The sequence below is a fragment of the Lepisosteus oculatus genome, chromosome 1, assembly GCF_040954835.1.
Source record: "Lepisosteus oculatus isolate fLepOcu1 chromosome 1, fLepOcu1.hap2, whole genome shotgun sequence".
Lineage (NCBI taxonomy): Eukaryota > Metazoa > Chordata > Actinopteri > Semionotiformes > Lepisosteidae > Lepisosteus > Lepisosteus oculatus.
The window spans coordinates 2,921,866-2,938,724 of NC_090696.1; the positions used below are offsets into that span (position 1 = coordinate 2,921,866).

Here is a 16,859-nt window from a genome sequence, read left to right on the forward strand (position 1 = left end):
ATCTAAATTCTTCCCATGTCATCAGCAGTTTCTTGTTATGACTTAAGCTGTCATTTACCCTCAGATGCAAGCAAAAATGAAAGAAAAAATATTGAACTCTTTTGTTTTTGCATTTATATGTGAAAGAGATTCAGGTATTATTATTTCTGGTTGTGTTAAAACACTGCTGAACAGTATTCAATTGTCATGGTGCAATGTTAGAGGTCTCAAGTTTCTACATTAGGTTTGCAAACACCATTTTTCTCAAATAAAAGTGGCTGAAACGCTGTCATAGTGCTGGCTGTTTCTGTTTGAAGTCAGTGCTTCAGAAAAAGGTCAGTGAGGTAAAGCTTAGTGTTCTGTGCTTCTCTCTTTAACTTCCTCTATTTTTAGAGATTTAAATAAGCAATTAAATACACTTAACCTACTGTGCAAAACATTCTTTGAAATGGAGGTGTACAATCTGAAGATAAGTAAATTCCTTTCTGCAACAAGTGTACCATATTACAGAACAATGATAGCCACCACAAGCCCTGACCCAGAGGAGCTGCAGGGTCTTCTGGTGTAAACTGCTAATTTTTTACAACCTACATAACACAGAGATATGAACACTTCTGTCAGGCATTTCACTTTGCAAACCTTTTAATGAGAGCTGTTTGCCAATGCAAAATAATAAAGAATTACCATAAAACAAAATAATTCCATAAACCACACAACAATCAAACCTTCCCTCCTAGAGTGGGAAAGGAAAAACTCTTAAAATCACACAACACAACTTCAAGGCCAATGGTCAGAGAACATCTTCCATAAATACAAAACATACATTTAAAAAGCAAACACACAATCTCCACTTTTTAAGTGAACTAAAATTAATTTTAAAAATTAAGGTTTTACTTCCTCTGAAGAAATATGGACAAGTAGAATTAATACACTTCACAGAACAGTGAAATAACATACAAATATTGGTATGGCTGTGGACTGTAATATGGATAAATAAGGAACATATCTAAACTGCTGTCAAGAGAGCATGAAAAACAGAACGGGAAATACCATTTAATCTCAAACAGTAATTAAGTACCTCTGAGATTTAAACTACATTTCTCAACAGATATTTTTGTTGAAAATTGTTCAGTTGTAGTTCACTACAATGTCTTTATACACTAGTTTCTATCCACTGAGAATAAATGTTATTAAACAATAGTTATAATAATAGCTTTAGGGTTATTAAAACCCATTGCAAGTTTTAATGTGACACTGTTAAAAGAAAAAAAGGGAACATAGTTTATGAGTGCTACTTCTTTCTCTGAAAACAATAGATTTCAATAGTTATCTGCCTCTTATCTTGAGATTCTTATCTTGTGTTGCTATCATCAGTGCTGAGTCACTGAGTTACACCTTGCAAATGCAGCAGGTACTAACTGGGAAACTGCCTAATGGAACAGTGTAAACAACGCTGCTGGCAGCATTACCTAGTGGGACAATGTGCTCATGTGTTTAACATGTACTTACGGCAACCCTTCTGTGAAGTTCTCTTCACTAATTATAACTGAATCACTGAAAGCCAAGAGAAACGATGATGAACCTCTCCTCTTCAATCTGTAAGGCTCTGGACTGAAATGCAAATGACTGACTCCTTCAAATCACCCTTGAAGGAGTCGAGGCATAGTTTAAAGGCTTTTTTTGTTCAACTGCATCAATATTATATATTTTAAAAAAATGTTTCAGCATAGCAAAAAAAAAAACACAAACCAGCCGCAACAAGAACATTTGCGTGGTAAACGAATGAATTTCCTTTCAAAACAGCAAATGCGGGACTTGTGGAACCTAGACCATTGGTGTAAATGGACGAGCATATTCTCACATATTTAAATGTGTTCTTTTCAGAAAGTTACTCCATACATACAGTCTTTACAGCGGGCGGCGGGTTCTGCTGTGAAGACGTGAGTGTTTCCATAAGAGGCCGGTGACCCTGACTCAGTCTGAACACTATTCAGTCTGACCTCCAGTTCAGGCCTGTATGTAAATGCCGGAGGCTGTGAAAGGGGTGATTATGAGAGGCCCTTGGCTCGTGCTTTATTGTTACACTGGATTGTCTTTGACCTACACATCTTAAACTGCGTAATACTCCTACGTTGACTTTTAAACACGATTGTGACATCATCCTCCGACCTACTGGTTGAAATTATCTCTGGACGACATCAACAATAAAAATTATCCACAGTAGAATTAGCTTTTGATTGTCGGTGAATTGCTTCTTGACCGGCCAGACCATTTCAGGTCCACGCCACCGATAAAAGCCTAATCTAAGATCTAAGAAACCGCGAAGGTTTGGTAACTGACTTTTTAAAATAATCTACCGCTGCCACATCCTAAAGTCCTAAAGGCAGCAGATCTTGCACAAACTTGAATCTTCTATTACAAGAATTCTCATTGTTTCTGCTTTGTCGAAGTCAAAGTCCAGATCGTAGTTTACGAGATAAGCAGTGCATTAAGTAAGATCAAAGACAGAATTCTCAGTGATATAAAAGGATACAATAATAATGTTTTTTTAGGGTTTTGTTTGTCCCTGATGTTTTTGGATTTGTGCTGAAATTTGAGAGACTCGTCCTATTGAACCTGTATAATCAGTGGCGGGGCAGGTAGGCCATGCCTGCGAGGAACGATCAGACTGAACCGCCTCTCCAGGTTAGAGCAGGGCTGACTGAAGCCAGCCAGGTGTGGCTCAGGGCTCAGGGATGCAGGATCTGAGGTGTCGGTAGTGTACCCACTGCCAAGGAAAACACAAAGTGTCTGGGCTCTGCTGGACACATGCTCATTTCAAGGTTTTGGCCGCGTGGTCAGTAGGATACTCACGTGTTTTCAAACTTCCATCGTGTTAGAGAGAAGCAAGTCCGCAGATGGGCACTTTGAGAACCAAAGTGGGAGATAACGCACTGCACTGGTGAGAAAGACAGCAGCTGAGCCCACCTCCCCCCGTGTCCCAGAGAGGCGCTAGAGTGCAGCCAGCAGCTCGTCGTCATCGGAGAGGCAGAGGCTGTCCGAGCGGTTCATGGCGAGAGGCGGGCGGAAGGTCCTGGGGGCTGATGGGAGAGGCGCCACGGTCGCCCTGACTTTGTTCTGGAATGCCCGGCTTGGCTGCACACCAACACAGAAAAGGGGCAAATTCACGTTTTTTAGAACACGACATGTTCTTTTCTCTTGCTTTTATCTCTCTTACGCTGAATCCACTAACACAAAAAGTCATCAAGCCAAGAGCTGCACTTCCTTTTTCCTCACTTCCCTTCCAGCATTTATCAGTGCAGTAGGCAGGGTTCGGTGGGCACTCACTCCCATGAGTATTCCTTTGAAAAGTGAAAACTTTAAAAAAAAAATTAAAAAAGCAATATGTAAAAATGCAAATGCAAACTGAAAGCACATGTCTGGAAATTATAGTGAATCACTTTTTACCATACAGACGTAGTGTGACATGGCCATACAGAAAACCTCTGCATGAATTCACGTGGAGCGTTCCAGCTTTTTTGTATCCCTGCCCAGATTAATACACAGATTTTTATGCCTGCTACTCTTGGACAAGCCTGTATACTTTTAATTAACTGGTGTCTCATAAGCTTTCATAAACAAGATACAGTACAAAGACACATCGCAAGACACAGTGCTTCAAATGAGCCACTTAAGAGACATAAAGAAATGAGAACTACTGTACAAAGAGGATTAACAGAAATGTTGTTCAGGCACCATCCACCTTGGGAAAAGCAGGAAACACAAGGATGTTCCAGGCAAGAATGTCCAGAACAGATAAAACAAGCCTTTCAAGCCATATTTGGAGTCATGACCTGAGGTGTTATGCATACAGTATCTCTGAATACTGAAATATCTGGCCATGCACTTTGCATTATGCCAAACAGAGCACCGTACAGAACTAGGTAGGTGCTCTGCAAGGAAACCTCGATGTGTTGCTATACTTGTGAAATGGAATGTTAAGCAGGAACTAGTCTTACTGAAGCTATAACACTTTTTGGATAGCAAAAAACACTGCTTCCAAGTTATGCATATGATCTTTTTCTTACACCCAAGATGAATGCAATGAGATCACTGACACGTACAGTGTAGTTTACAGACTCTGCAAGCGACATACGTTTTGGCTGAAATTTCAAGTGACATGCTGACCACATAAAAAAAGAAATGTCTCTTGCCCTACCATGGTTTTCATACTATTGACGTCAAAACAATGAAGGAAACACAGAAAACGTCTAAGTCATTAGTCATCTTTTAGTATTATATACAGATACAAGGAGCATTCAAAAAGTTTTCAAGTCAGGCATATAGAAATATAAAAAGGAAGGAAGATAAAACAGATAAGGAAGGAAAATGTTTTGGCTACAGAGCATTCTTTTGGTATGAGAGCTCCATAAATATTGTTTATTTTCAGTTTCACTATTTTTGCATGGAATTAACACCTGCTTATTGCTTTACAGCTCATTTACTGAAGCTGCTCCCTGCTCTAACATAAAATATTTGAAAATATTTACATGCAGAGACCCATCTCCTTCAGAACATAACAGCATTTAACGCTCAAAAATGGTATCTTTTAAGAGGAAGTTGAGGAACTTCTTCTGTTTTGCTGAAAGCTGGGTTATCTGTAAACAAGTTTTATCTGCTCTCAGCTAATGTTCTTCAAAACTGAATAACTTGCTGTTAACTCAAAAGCATGTTGGTTAATAAGAATACTGCCACCTAGTGCCCAAGAGGTTGAATGGCTGAAATCTTTTTAAAAAACATCAGTACTCCCCTTTTTTCAGTGTGTTTTGATAGTGTTTTAAACTGCCCTGCTACAATCTGCTTTTGTGATTCATGGTCTTTCATTCCACCAGTCATCATCAGTGTCTAAAAACCATTTCTGGAGAATCCACCCACCTATCTCTTATTTAGTTCTAGAAACAGTGAAGGACTAGATGCATTAATATTCTAAGATGCATTATTGTTAACAGTTTAAAAACAATCTGCTGTCTTTGAAGCACACAAAAAAGGCAATTTCTTTTACAAATGACCAACTGGGAATGAATGCTAAAAACAGCACATTGGTATTTGTTACTTTTACTAAAATTACAAACTTGAGCACGCCATTCACACTATAAAATGTTTGGTATTTACTTGCTAATTGAACCTTGTTCCACACTCCCAGAACCCTTTGGGTAAAGACGTGGCCCTTGGTCTTGGTTGTAACTGCACTTCCAAAGTTTCCATTTGTGCTCTCTGGTTCATGTTTCATTGAGAATGTTGAAGAAGTCTATCTTTGAGGGATGTGAACGCCTGTGTCAAGTCCCCTTGGTCACTGAAGGCTCAGTTTCTGCAGGCTTTTATTGCAGGCTATTGTATTAAGTGATCGTGACAAATTATCACTTAAGCTTAGGATGCATCTCTGGACAGTTTCCACAGATATTATTGCAGAAACATCTTGTTTGTAACAAGAAATAGGGATAAAAAAAATTATGTTTGATTTTCATGTTTCATGTTCACAACTAGTCTGACAGGATGTCACTATATAGCACAATACAGATTTCTCCTCTTCGATTGTGAGGCTCTTTAATGTCCCTGTCATTGGGAGTTCAAGCAGCACAATGTTTCACCAAGAAAGAAATAACTGGAGGAAGAAAGGATAAGTATTAAAAAAAATGTTCCCCACACCTGTCGTTTCATGTTACAGGCTGACTGGTAAGCACTGCATGGTAAGTTCGTGACTGGCTGAGGCACCTGACTGTGACAATATAACTACAGTATGTAGCTTCTGCATGTTAAGCTCATATGAATACATATACAGGCTGACTGAAGGCTGACTGAAGTATCAATGACTACAAATGTCGATGAAAGTTTGCACTTACACTAGAGTGGACAGAAATCTGTATTCTGGCATGTTTTCTGTTCTGCCAGAACTTTAATTTGGTGTCTCTTGATCACACAACTGGAATTTACAGAGCTTGTTTTCTTTTTTTTAAGGTTTTAAGACAGTTTTCTCTGCAAATGCATTTCTCCCCACGCAGGTTGTCTCGCCTAATGCTGGGGAGAGGGGGTCTCTGCTCCCTGAGCACACCTGCCCCCCTCCCTGCGTTGCTGACCTGCCGGGGACAGGGGGTCTCTGGGGGGCACTGCTCCCTGAGCACACCTAGCCCCCCCCCCACCCCCTCCCTCCCTGGGAGGCTCACCTGTCGGGGAGAGGGCGTCTCTGGGGGGCGCTGCTCCCTGCGCTGCCCGAGTGGGCGGCAGGGCTTGTGGGCCAGGACCCTCCGCAGGTGCTGGTACAGGTTGCTCTTCAGACACAGCGGGTTGTAGGCAGGGTCCTCCTCCAGCACGTCTAGAGAGCGCTGAGCAAGAGCAGCACAGAACAGGGAATTCATGTCCCAATTCATCCTCCACCCATTTTCTAATCACTTTATCTAGTACAGGGTCACAGGAGAGTCAAGGTCTAATACCTGAGACCACACTCTGGACAAGACGCCTGTAATTAATAATAATAATTCCTCACACTTATAAAGCGAGTTTCTGGACACTCCATTCAAAGCGCTTCACAGGTAATGGGGATCCCCTCCACCACCACCAGTGTGCAGCCCCACCTGGATGATACCATAGTACACCAGTACACTCACCACACACCAGCTCTCAGTGAGGAGGAGAACAGAGTCATGAAGCCAATTCACGGATTAGGGTTATTAGGAGGCCATTATTGGTAAAGGGCAGAGGGAAATTTGGGCAGGACGCTGGGGTGACACCCCTATTCTTTTTTGAGAAACACCCTGGGATTTTTTACCACAGAAAGTCAGGACCTTGGTTTTATGTCTCATCCAAAGGACAGCCCTTTTTACAGTATTGTGTCCCCATCACTATACCAGGGCATTAGGACCCACACAGACTGCAGGGTGAGCACCCCCTACTGGCCCCACTAACACCTCTTCCAGCAGCAGCCTTAGTTTTTCCCCGGAGTCTCCCTTCCAGGTACTGACCAGGCTCACGCCTGCTGAGCTTCAGTGGGTTGTCCTAATTCAAAGGATATTAATTAACACTGCAAAGAAGACATGAATATTTGCCTCAGGACCATGCTGGACATAAGTGAAGGAGCTGCTGTATAGCAGACCTGCATTCGGAGGAGGGCCGTTTCTGGGGGCTCCTCACTGGCAATGGGGAGGTGGCAGGGCAGCAGCAGCTCTCTCACAGCCACAGGCTTCAGAAGCAGAGTGAGGGACTCCGAAGGCTGGATGACATAGTAAGAGTACACCTTGGTGCTCCAGCTGGGACCCAAGCTCTGGGGCTCAGATCGTGCTAGCAGAAACCATTCCCGATTCTGCAGTATAGAAAAAAATACAGGCTTAAGAAAATATGAAGACCTAACTTAAACCAGGATCTCACCCAGCTGTCACCTGAAAGAGGACAGGGTATCTTGTTCCAACTCTGTTCTATCTCTTTAACAAAGAACATGTTTTTCTCACTCTTATACAGTATAAAGAAACATGAAACTTTTAAACAGTATAAAGACCAGTGGAAAGAATATCTGGAGTATCAAAATGAATGTGTGATATTGATATTGTTTAAAACTTTTTGGTTTAATTCTGATTGATTATTCACGGTTGACCGTGATTCGCTTGAGTCACTTTGACTGTTACATCACTAAACCATCTTTTTAGCGGGAGCCGGGCAGAGGTTATGGGGTGATGTAGTCTGTTCAGCGTCAAGCCTGGCGAAAATCAAGGAAAGAAAAACACAGAAAGGGCTGATATGCCTCACTAGTAGAACAAGGTCTTTGAGCCACTGATATAGTGAAGGCTGTCGCTCACTGTCTGGGCTGTTCAAAACCATCCATTTCTAACTGGTCAAGACAATACTGCCAAACACAGCCCATGACCAATAATCAAAACACCTCATCAAGACAGATGGGGCAGTCCAAGCTCGTTGGTCAGAGCAGGAATGTCTAGTCACTACAGATAGTTATTGACTGCATGGTGCTACTCTTCTTCAGACTTTCTTAAGTTTCTGTCCTTGCTGCAGGCTCTTCATGTCCTGACAACCTTCCAGCAGGACAATGTGACAATGTATGTTCTGATGCTGCGGGCAACAACAGATTTTCTTGCGAGATAAGAATATGATAGTAATGCCATAGATCCCCCACACACCAGACCTGAGCCCACATTTGTGATGAGGTGGTACAATGTGACATCTAAGGTTCAAGAGACTGGTGAACAGGCCCAGGGTCTACAACCCAACCAGGGATGATACAGAATCCCAGGAAACACCATCTATAAACTAGTGCAAAGCATGTGCCCAAGATGTACACAGATGCTCTGCTTCCAATAGTAGCGACACATTTTATTAGTCTAAGACTTTTACAGTAGATCCACTGTTGATCAACCATGTTGATAACAAATGTTAATCAGTATAATACATTACATATGTTATGTTTAATAAAATGTCTGCTACAATTGTTTGTCATTTCCTGACCATGGTAAATTTGTTGCAGTTGTCAGTGATTTGTATCTTTTAATGTGAAGTATAGTTATTGATCTATAGAACAGCATAGATCTTACACATCAGATGAAACACTGTACAAAAATACCATGAAGTGAGCTTTACTGATGAAAATTATTTGCTACAATTTTTTTAAAAGACAGCTTCTTTATGGTGAACTGAGACTTTGCAGTCCATGCATGCCTTAATCCTAGACTCACTCTGAGAGTATGGCACAGAGCGTGGAAATTGTGGTGGTTGGTCTCCAGCTCATCCCAGTCCAGCTGCCAGCAGGTCGTGGGCCTAATGATGAGTGGAACCCCATAGGAGACTGACTCACACATTCCCTCTGACTTCAGGGCTCTGGAACACGCATGCAGAAAAAACACAAAGACACACAAAACATGCACAAAGGGAATTATACCATTATAACATTAAAATTGCCTTCAAGTAAAAAAAAGACTGACCTCTGAAAACTAAAAATTAGATTTTTTTTTGCTATAGTGCATATGGATATTTACAAAATACATTTTGGTTGTTTTATTGGGTATAAACCGATTCTCCTGCTACTACGGTTCCTTCCTAAAGCTTGAAAAATTAACTGTGAATCTGACCCCAAGCTTCCCTCCCTGTCTGTTTGTCTCATGGAGAGCAAGTTGGGGTATGCGAAAAGACAACTTCCTGATACAAGAAACTGTATATGGCCAATAAAGTGATCTTATCTTATCTTAATGAGCCTTCCTCCAGTATCTGTCTCAAGACTAAATCTTCACTCTGACAATGAAGCAAATAAGTCCATTTAAAGTAACGCAATTATGGAGACTTTTGAACTGGTTTTCTTGCCTCTTCATCAGTTCTGTATTGTTGATCAGTGCTTCCCCAGCTGTATGCCACAGCATGCTGGTATGCTGTGGAAAAGTCTCAGATGAGCTGTGGTGGAAAGGTCTCAGGTATATTGTGGTGGAAAAGTTTTAGGTGTGCTGTAGTGGAAAGGTCTCAGGTGTGCTTATTGCTGAATATTTTAAAAATCTTTTGGTGTGCTTTGACAATTTTGGTAAGTTAAAAGTGGGCCACCAGCTGAAAAAGCACTGTTCTCAAATTTAACATTACTCAGTGTCTATGTTGTAAGTAATATAATGACCTATTATTAGCTTCAAACCGATATTCAAAGTGGTTCGCACTTCTGCAACAGTTAATGCTTGTGCACAGTAAAAGTGAACTGTGACATCATGAGATCTTATCAGCAGAAACACCTTAACAAGGTGAGGTGGAATGGTAACTGAAATTTGAAGGGTCAATAGTATGAAAATCACATGCAAATTCAATGACGGAAGTTTAACAGGGACACAATACAGTTTTGATGTTTCCAACAATGTTGGTTTGCAGGACAACATTTCAAACAGGACAACACAGAGGCTTTATACACCTGACTGAGTAAAAGAATAACACAACTTCAGAGATATTTTGCTCTGCACATACACCTTGCAAAGCCAACAAGGGTGCAGAAGGAAATTAGTGAAACTGTACTGTAGAATCAGTCTGAATAAGTAGCTACAGGAAATGGGTGCTTAATTAGCTGGGTTCTCTATGACTCCAGTCCTTCAGGGCCTAAGGGTCCTCTATTTTGCATTCAACACCTAATTGAGTCAATAATTTGGATAAGACATTAATCCATTATTTTAGGTCTTGACAATGAGAGGTTTCTAACTGAAAAGTACATATAACATCTGGAGCAACCCTTCCCTGGAAAGGACTGGAGGTGTTCAAGTCAATTTTCTTTTGTTAAAAAGGCTCTCTTGTTTCTGAAGCTGCAAAACCTTGAAAAAATATACAACTATTTTATTCTTTATCATATAATATGTATATCATAAACAGGATTCCTGTTGTTTATTGAAAAAAAAACAATATTAAGGTAGAATAACATGCTTACAGATTTTTCACATGATCAAATTGAAAAAAAATATATTTTGCTTTGTTTTACACTGCTCTTGCAAGAACACATTACGAAGGTTATAGCAAGTCTGGCCATTCAAGGCTGGCTTGTCTGCTACAAGCCTAAGGTGACGAGGCCTAGCGATGCTGGGGGCAGGGCTGTATCTGGAGGGAGGGCCCTTACTTGATAACCCTGAGGCGGTACAGGGGGGCAGTACGATTGCCGGGCCCCTTGCTGGGCTGGAGCACGTCTTTGATGCTCTCAGTCTTCGTCGTGATGCCATCAGGACCAGGCAACAGAGCGGGGCTGAGGAGTCTCTCTTGGACATCACACTTTAGACAGACTAGCAAAGCAAAGACATTTTTTTCAAGTAATCTTCAAGATTCCCCTTACTTAGAGATCATTCTACACACATAAGAATACAAGACCATCTAGCCCTTTTGGTTGCTAGTATCTAATTGATCAAAGGATCTTAGTTAGCCATTTCCAGGGAGAGACTAGTGTATCTGGTTCAACAGCATTAGGGCTATTTTTTTCCACATCTCCACACTTGTGAGTAAAAAAAGTGTCTCCAGTTCCTAGTTTTAACTACTACTTTACATGTTTGCTGTCACTTGTGTCCTCTGTCTCAAGTTTAATTGTTGATACTGAAGAAATAATGTTGGGTTATCTCTTGCCAATGCCTTTGAGATTTTTAGATACTTGAATCCCCTTACAGTTTAAAACTGAAGAGATTTAGTAAGTGTAGGACCTCTTTTCTACAACTTGCTGACCACAATTGTACACTATTTTATTTACTAGTCTTACTAGTGAATTACACACTTGAAACATAAAATTCCTCATTATAAATTCTGTATTCAAACTTTTTATCCTAACATCATGTTTGTGTTTTTTATTGCTTCGGTATTCAGTACACAAAGAGTTTCGTGTGCCCTTTACTGTTGTTTAATACAGCTGTTGTTTTACATGTTTAAATAATTCTAACAAGTTAGTTGAGCTTTTTTTAAAATCCATTTTGACTGTCCCTTAGAATCTTTGACATGCAGATGATCCTCTAGTTTTGTTTCGATTATTGTTACTATAGCCTTGGATGTAATAGATGTATTTTTCGTTGGTCTTATTTGGCTCTTTTGTGCAAACAGCCCGCTCTGCCACATCTGGATAACTTAAATAACACTGTCTAGATGACTAGTGTACTTGAAGGCTTTGTAACCAGGGAGCTACCAGGGGAGACAGGAAGACTCACATGAGGAGTAACAGAAACTTATTTTCTGTAAAGAAAATAAAAAATGGTTTAGCCCTTTAAAGGCTATAATACATTAACAAAGGCAAATGAGCAAACAGAAGCAAGCTTAAACATAACATAATGTAAGAGCTTAAACAATGAAAAATGTGAACTTGAACTAGTTCACTCTTTGATTCCACTGATCCTAACTGTGTGGAGCCCACAGGAGAACTGAGCTGAGGCAGGACCACCATCCTTTTACACAGTAGGTGCAATCTGCACAGTGGCAAATTGGCTCATGTCCTGCGTAATGAACATGAGGCCTGTGTCTGGAGTCAGGCAGCTCAAGGAAGCAGCAGTCCACCAACTAATTAGGACAGGATTTCATTTGCTCAGGTTCTGTAAGTAGTATGAAAACACCAACTAGTTTGAACAGTGAAGCACAGAAGGGCTTAATGAGTCATGTGTTGTCCTTATGCTGCACTTTCTACTGTAACCCATTTTCCTGAGTCTAGTTTATTCAGGACATCAGTACATTGAAACACAAACAAAAATCCTAAAGTTCACTCTTCTAAGGAAAGCAAAAACAATCCAAGTTCCTCCTTTCAGGATAAGCACAACCAAACTGCAAGTCCACTCTTCCAAGTAAAGAAGCATTACTGGAAGGCAGGAACTGTGAGAGTTTGTAAAAGCCAAACATTTAATAACTGATTAGTGGCACTGTTATTTTCAGTTTGGATCATCAGCAAGATCATGAAAACCCCAAAGCAGATTTTTGATTAACAGTATGTGCAAGAGACACAGGGAAATACACCATAAATCCAAATGAAATAAACACCCAATATAGTACTTAGCAGTTAGGGTAATTATTATTTTCCAAAGTGGTAACAGTCTAAGCACACTGATACATTTGGTAAATGACTGTCAGGCAGTCATTACTTTAAAGTGGTAAGCTAATTAATGTACTTCATACTGATACTTTAAACAATTTCAGGAGTAATAGCTAATTTAAAAATGGTAGTAATAAGAACAGCGCCAGCAGCCATGTCACCCTGCAACTCACAGCTGGTGTGAGCCTGGTCAGTACCTGGATGGGAGACCTCCTGGGAAAAAGGTGTTAGTGGAGCCAGCAGGGGGTGCTCACCCTGTATCTGTGTGGGTCCTAATGCCCCAGTATAGGGACGGGGACACTATACTGTAAAAAGGCGCCATCCTTCGGATGAGATGTAAAACCAAGGTCCTGACTCTCTGTGGTCATTAAAAATCGAGAGACTTTCTGTAAGTAAGAATTCCATTGTACCAGTACCGGTTACATATGGCAATAAAGTTCAAGTTCAAAAATCCCAGGGTGCACTATGGCTGCTGTCACATCACCCAGGTGGGGCTGCACACTGGTGGTGGTGGAGGGGATCCCCATTACCTGTAAAGCGCTTTGAGTGGAGTGTCCAGAAAAGCACTATATAAGTGTAAGCAATCAATTATTATTCAATACTAGTTATAGTAAATGTAATGTAGAGCAGCAGAACCAGCACTAGCAGCATTAAAACCAGTGGTAGACTAAATGAAATTTCTGTTCTACTATTCCTGTCTGCCCCAATCATAGTAGCAGGCTATTACTGCAATCACAGTCCTTTGTAGTTAAATGAATCAGTTGCAAACAGACTCATTGTGACAAATTCCTTTGACAAAGATTTCAATCAAACTATCAAAGGCTCTGAAGAACTGGGCTTTAGTGTGGGCTAACATAACTGAAATTATAACATATCCACATAAACTCTATAGTTCGTGTCAACACTTTAATTATAGTTCCTTTTGTGTACCACAGCTTGAGTAAGTGTTGCTAGATCTGATCTGCTGGTTACAGATTTGAGAAGAGCCTACCTCCTTGTGCTGTGTAGTTGAAAAAACAGTCCCTTTTCCTGCCGTCAAGGCAGAGGTGTTAAAATGATGTCCAAATGGATATTCTGCCTTCATTTTCTTAGTAGTCTATTAAGACTTTTTTAGTCTAAAAATACCATATTATTCTATGTATTTTGAGTCTAATAATACCATAGTGGTGAAAAATACTAAGAAATAATATTTACAGTCTGGTCACAGGAATGCAATTAAAAAGGACGAGTATCTCATATTTCTCATCAAACAACACAAGTTTCAGAGTCCAGTAACGTATCAAAATATTGGCTGCACTAAATGTTTAGTTGATTATACAAATAGAAAGAGCCATTTTAGCACAAGGTGTCAGAACAAAACATTTTTGCTTAATTTAGTTTGGTACAAAAACCACAGTCAACAGCAATGTCTGCTTCCTTAACAGTTGTGAGATTAATATTATAATACCTGAAATTTTATTCTGGTTGTTAGTCTTCTTTCATTAATACAAAGCCTGAGTCATAGGTTAAAAGGAATGCTTTGTCTGTGTTTCGCTGTGGGTGCCATTATGTTTTGCTGCTCAAAATCAGCAGAGAAATTTGAGATGAGATGGTGACAGGGATGGTGTACAATTCTGTAGGACAGAGCAGTGTGAAAATGTTCATATTTATTGAAACCTGTGATTTACTTAATACATAATATGCTGTATTTTTCAGATATTTTCAACTGACACTATTTTCTCGTTTAATGATGAAAATATCTGCCTCAGACTGATAGGTTTAATTAAGGTTAAAAGGAAATATGAAAGTCTTAGCTCAATAATATTTATTACTAGTCACATTTATTACTAGTCACTAAGTAGTGACATTCCATTATTCTGTTTTCCTACAAATGTTCATTCAAAAGATTCTTTAAAGTTCAGCCAATGTATGTGGGGAAAGAGAAGATGTTATAATCCCAAGCCTTGTTATTCCTCTGTCAGAACAGTTTCTCACTCAGTATTTACTGCAGCTTGTTAAATAGTTGATCTAATTAAACATCATCCTGCCCTGCACCATTCTTTAAACATTTACTTACATTAAAGACTATCAAAGGGTTCAGATATTTGCAGAGCAAGAACATAAGAAAAGTGGAGACTTTTGGGCATCTCTAGCTCATTTCAATACTAGCAGGTAAGTAATGTCAGAATCTATGAAGTCACTTGTTAAAAGATGCCAGGACATCACCAACATGACTGAGGAACTTTTTCCAGACTCCTAGAGCCTTCTCCAACAGCAACCTAGGTTGAAATACAGTCTGTACTGACAAAGAAACCCAAGGAATTTAGAACAGAAAACGTTATGCTAAGTCTTGATGCTATGCTAGGCTATCCTTTGCCTACATTTCCTTATCCTTTAAAAACCAGTGGGCAGCTACATGCTGTTAATGTGCTGGCAGTAACAGATAGTCACAAGGAAACACATGGGCAGAGGTATCACCGGTCATACAGTGTATTAATGTGGACACAAAGAAAAAAATAATCTAATTCCAGGAAGTACAAAGCTGTGAGCTGCGGGGTGATATGGCTGCTGGCATAACATGGCAACTTACAGTACTTTCACAAAGTTCATGATTTTGTTCTTAATTCAGAATTTGTAAAATTTTGCAATACTGTCAATTAATGTATTTTCTTACCGAGATAACTGCTCTGACAAATTGGGACTTCAGTTCCACTTTAATTGTTTTTCTTCCATTCTGGCAATGCAGCTCCTGACATGCTGCTTGTGAAGCTGAGGCAGAGCTCCCCGTGCACCATACCTGGGGCGGCCTTGTGTGGGGGTCCGTCAGCTCTGCCCCCTGCTGGCGGGGCTGGGAGCAGCAGGTGCAGGTGCTCCTTGTCCGCTCCAGTGTCGTGCAGCCAGGCCTTGAAGAAGCTCTCCAGGCTCACGGCATCGTTCTCCACTGTCTGCAGGTCAATCTCCACGCCCAGGTGAAGACCACCTGTGGGACACAGGGACAGGGAGGGGACAGGGGATGGAGGCAGACGGGGGGGCAAAAGGGGGCATTGCCCCCTCATCTGAACTGCCCCGCCCCCTCAGTTTTAGACTAAGGATTTCTGAACACTTTCGCTTACTTAACGTGCGGCCTAAAAAAATTAAAAATAGTTGTACTTTGTCAATGGTCAGATAACTACACTCACCCCGAATTCAGTTACTACATTGGACTATTTGATGTGGAGGACGGCTATCCATCCAGGAATGGCACATATTACATTGTGTCTACATTACTGAGTGTCAACATCATTACAATCTTGTTTGCTCAGGTGGACCAATTTCTTGCAGTAGTTTATCCTTATACTTACAATCGTTATACAGTATAACTAGGACTGTAGTTATAGAAGTTGGTGCTTTCTGTTGGTTTTACAACTATTTTTTCTTAAGGATTCAGAACCTCATTACCGTCGATGTAGCTGCACAAATGAACGCATGTCATATTTTGTGGCTCCAGGCAATAATAATTGCGAGAGTGCTGATGAACGTGAAACTGTACTTCATTGCTTAATACCAGATTGCTCATCAGTATTGTTGTTGTTTTTTGCACATTGTCTGTTGTTGTTTTTTGCACACTGCCTGTTGTCTCTGTCTTTCTTTTGCTACACAATTGTATTGTAGTTGTTTTTTCTCTCTTTGTACTACTTATGTCCGAGAGCTAGCTAAATAGCATTTCGTTATACCATATACCATGTATATGAGTGTAATGACAATAAACTTGAACTTGAAAGTATCTTCTATCATGAAGCACTAATCAGTGGCATGGTTGCGAGATTTCACTTGGGTAGTTGCAATGGCTCCGTTTCAACCGAAATATCACCGCCCCCCTCGGGATTTCAGACACCCCCCTGCAAATTTATCCCCTGGCGCCGGTCCTGGATGGAGGTGAACACAGGAAGAGAGCAGAGCGGACAGCAGACAAGGGAGGTGTGAGGAAACAGGTGCGGAGAACAGGTGCAGAATCTAAAGAAGGGAGAGAGACAGCCAGGGAGTAGAGCACAGGCAGTTCCAAGAGAAAGAGAGTGAGAGAAGAGATGAGGTAAAGACAGAGGAAAATTACAGCAGTTATGTCAAGAATTAGGTTAAACTCGGTGGAATGGAGGAATAAAGCAAATGAGAAATTGAGAAGAAAACAAGGCCATTGCTAGGAACAAAAAAAAGGGAGAAGCACATAGGAAAAAGAGGAGGAACTTTAGAAAAGTCAAATAATGCATAATGTCTTCCCCTTTTCCAAGACTTTTGTTATTTTAATGCAGACTCCATAACTGCACACCCCAGATGTGACAGGTCATGTACTATAGGTATATGTATAGACCCAGAATAACTAAAAAAC

The 16,859-nt window shown here is 40.5% G+C and overlaps 1 protein-coding gene across 2 annotated transcripts in view; it reads right to left on the reverse strand.

Annotated features, from left to right (window-relative positions):
* Positions 1-616: 616 nt before the first annotated feature.
* Positions 617-16,859, reverse strand: part of m1ap (meiosis 1 associated protein) — a 34,767-nt gene continuing 18,524 nt past the window's right edge. Inside the window, exons 5-11 of one of the 2 annotated variants that reach the window (XR_001478096.2) lie at positions 15,294-15,476; positions 10,586-10,745; positions 8,691-8,832; positions 7,106-7,312; positions 6,180-6,338; positions 2,833-3,114; positions 617-1,624 (exon numbers count right to left, since the gene is read on the reverse strand). Coding sequence is in view for 1 of the 2 variants with exons in the window: in XM_015343809.2 (XP_015199295.1) it covers positions 2,971-3,114; positions 6,180-6,338; positions 7,106-7,312; positions 8,691-8,832; positions 10,586-10,745; positions 15,294-15,476 (995 nt within the window). In the remaining variant the exon portion in view is untranslated. Of the gene's footprint in view, positions 3,115-6,179; positions 6,339-7,105; positions 7,313-8,690; positions 8,833-10,585; positions 10,746-15,293; positions 15,477-16,859 lie in introns of both variants that reach the window. The other variant, XM_015343809.2, reaches the window with a different exon arrangement.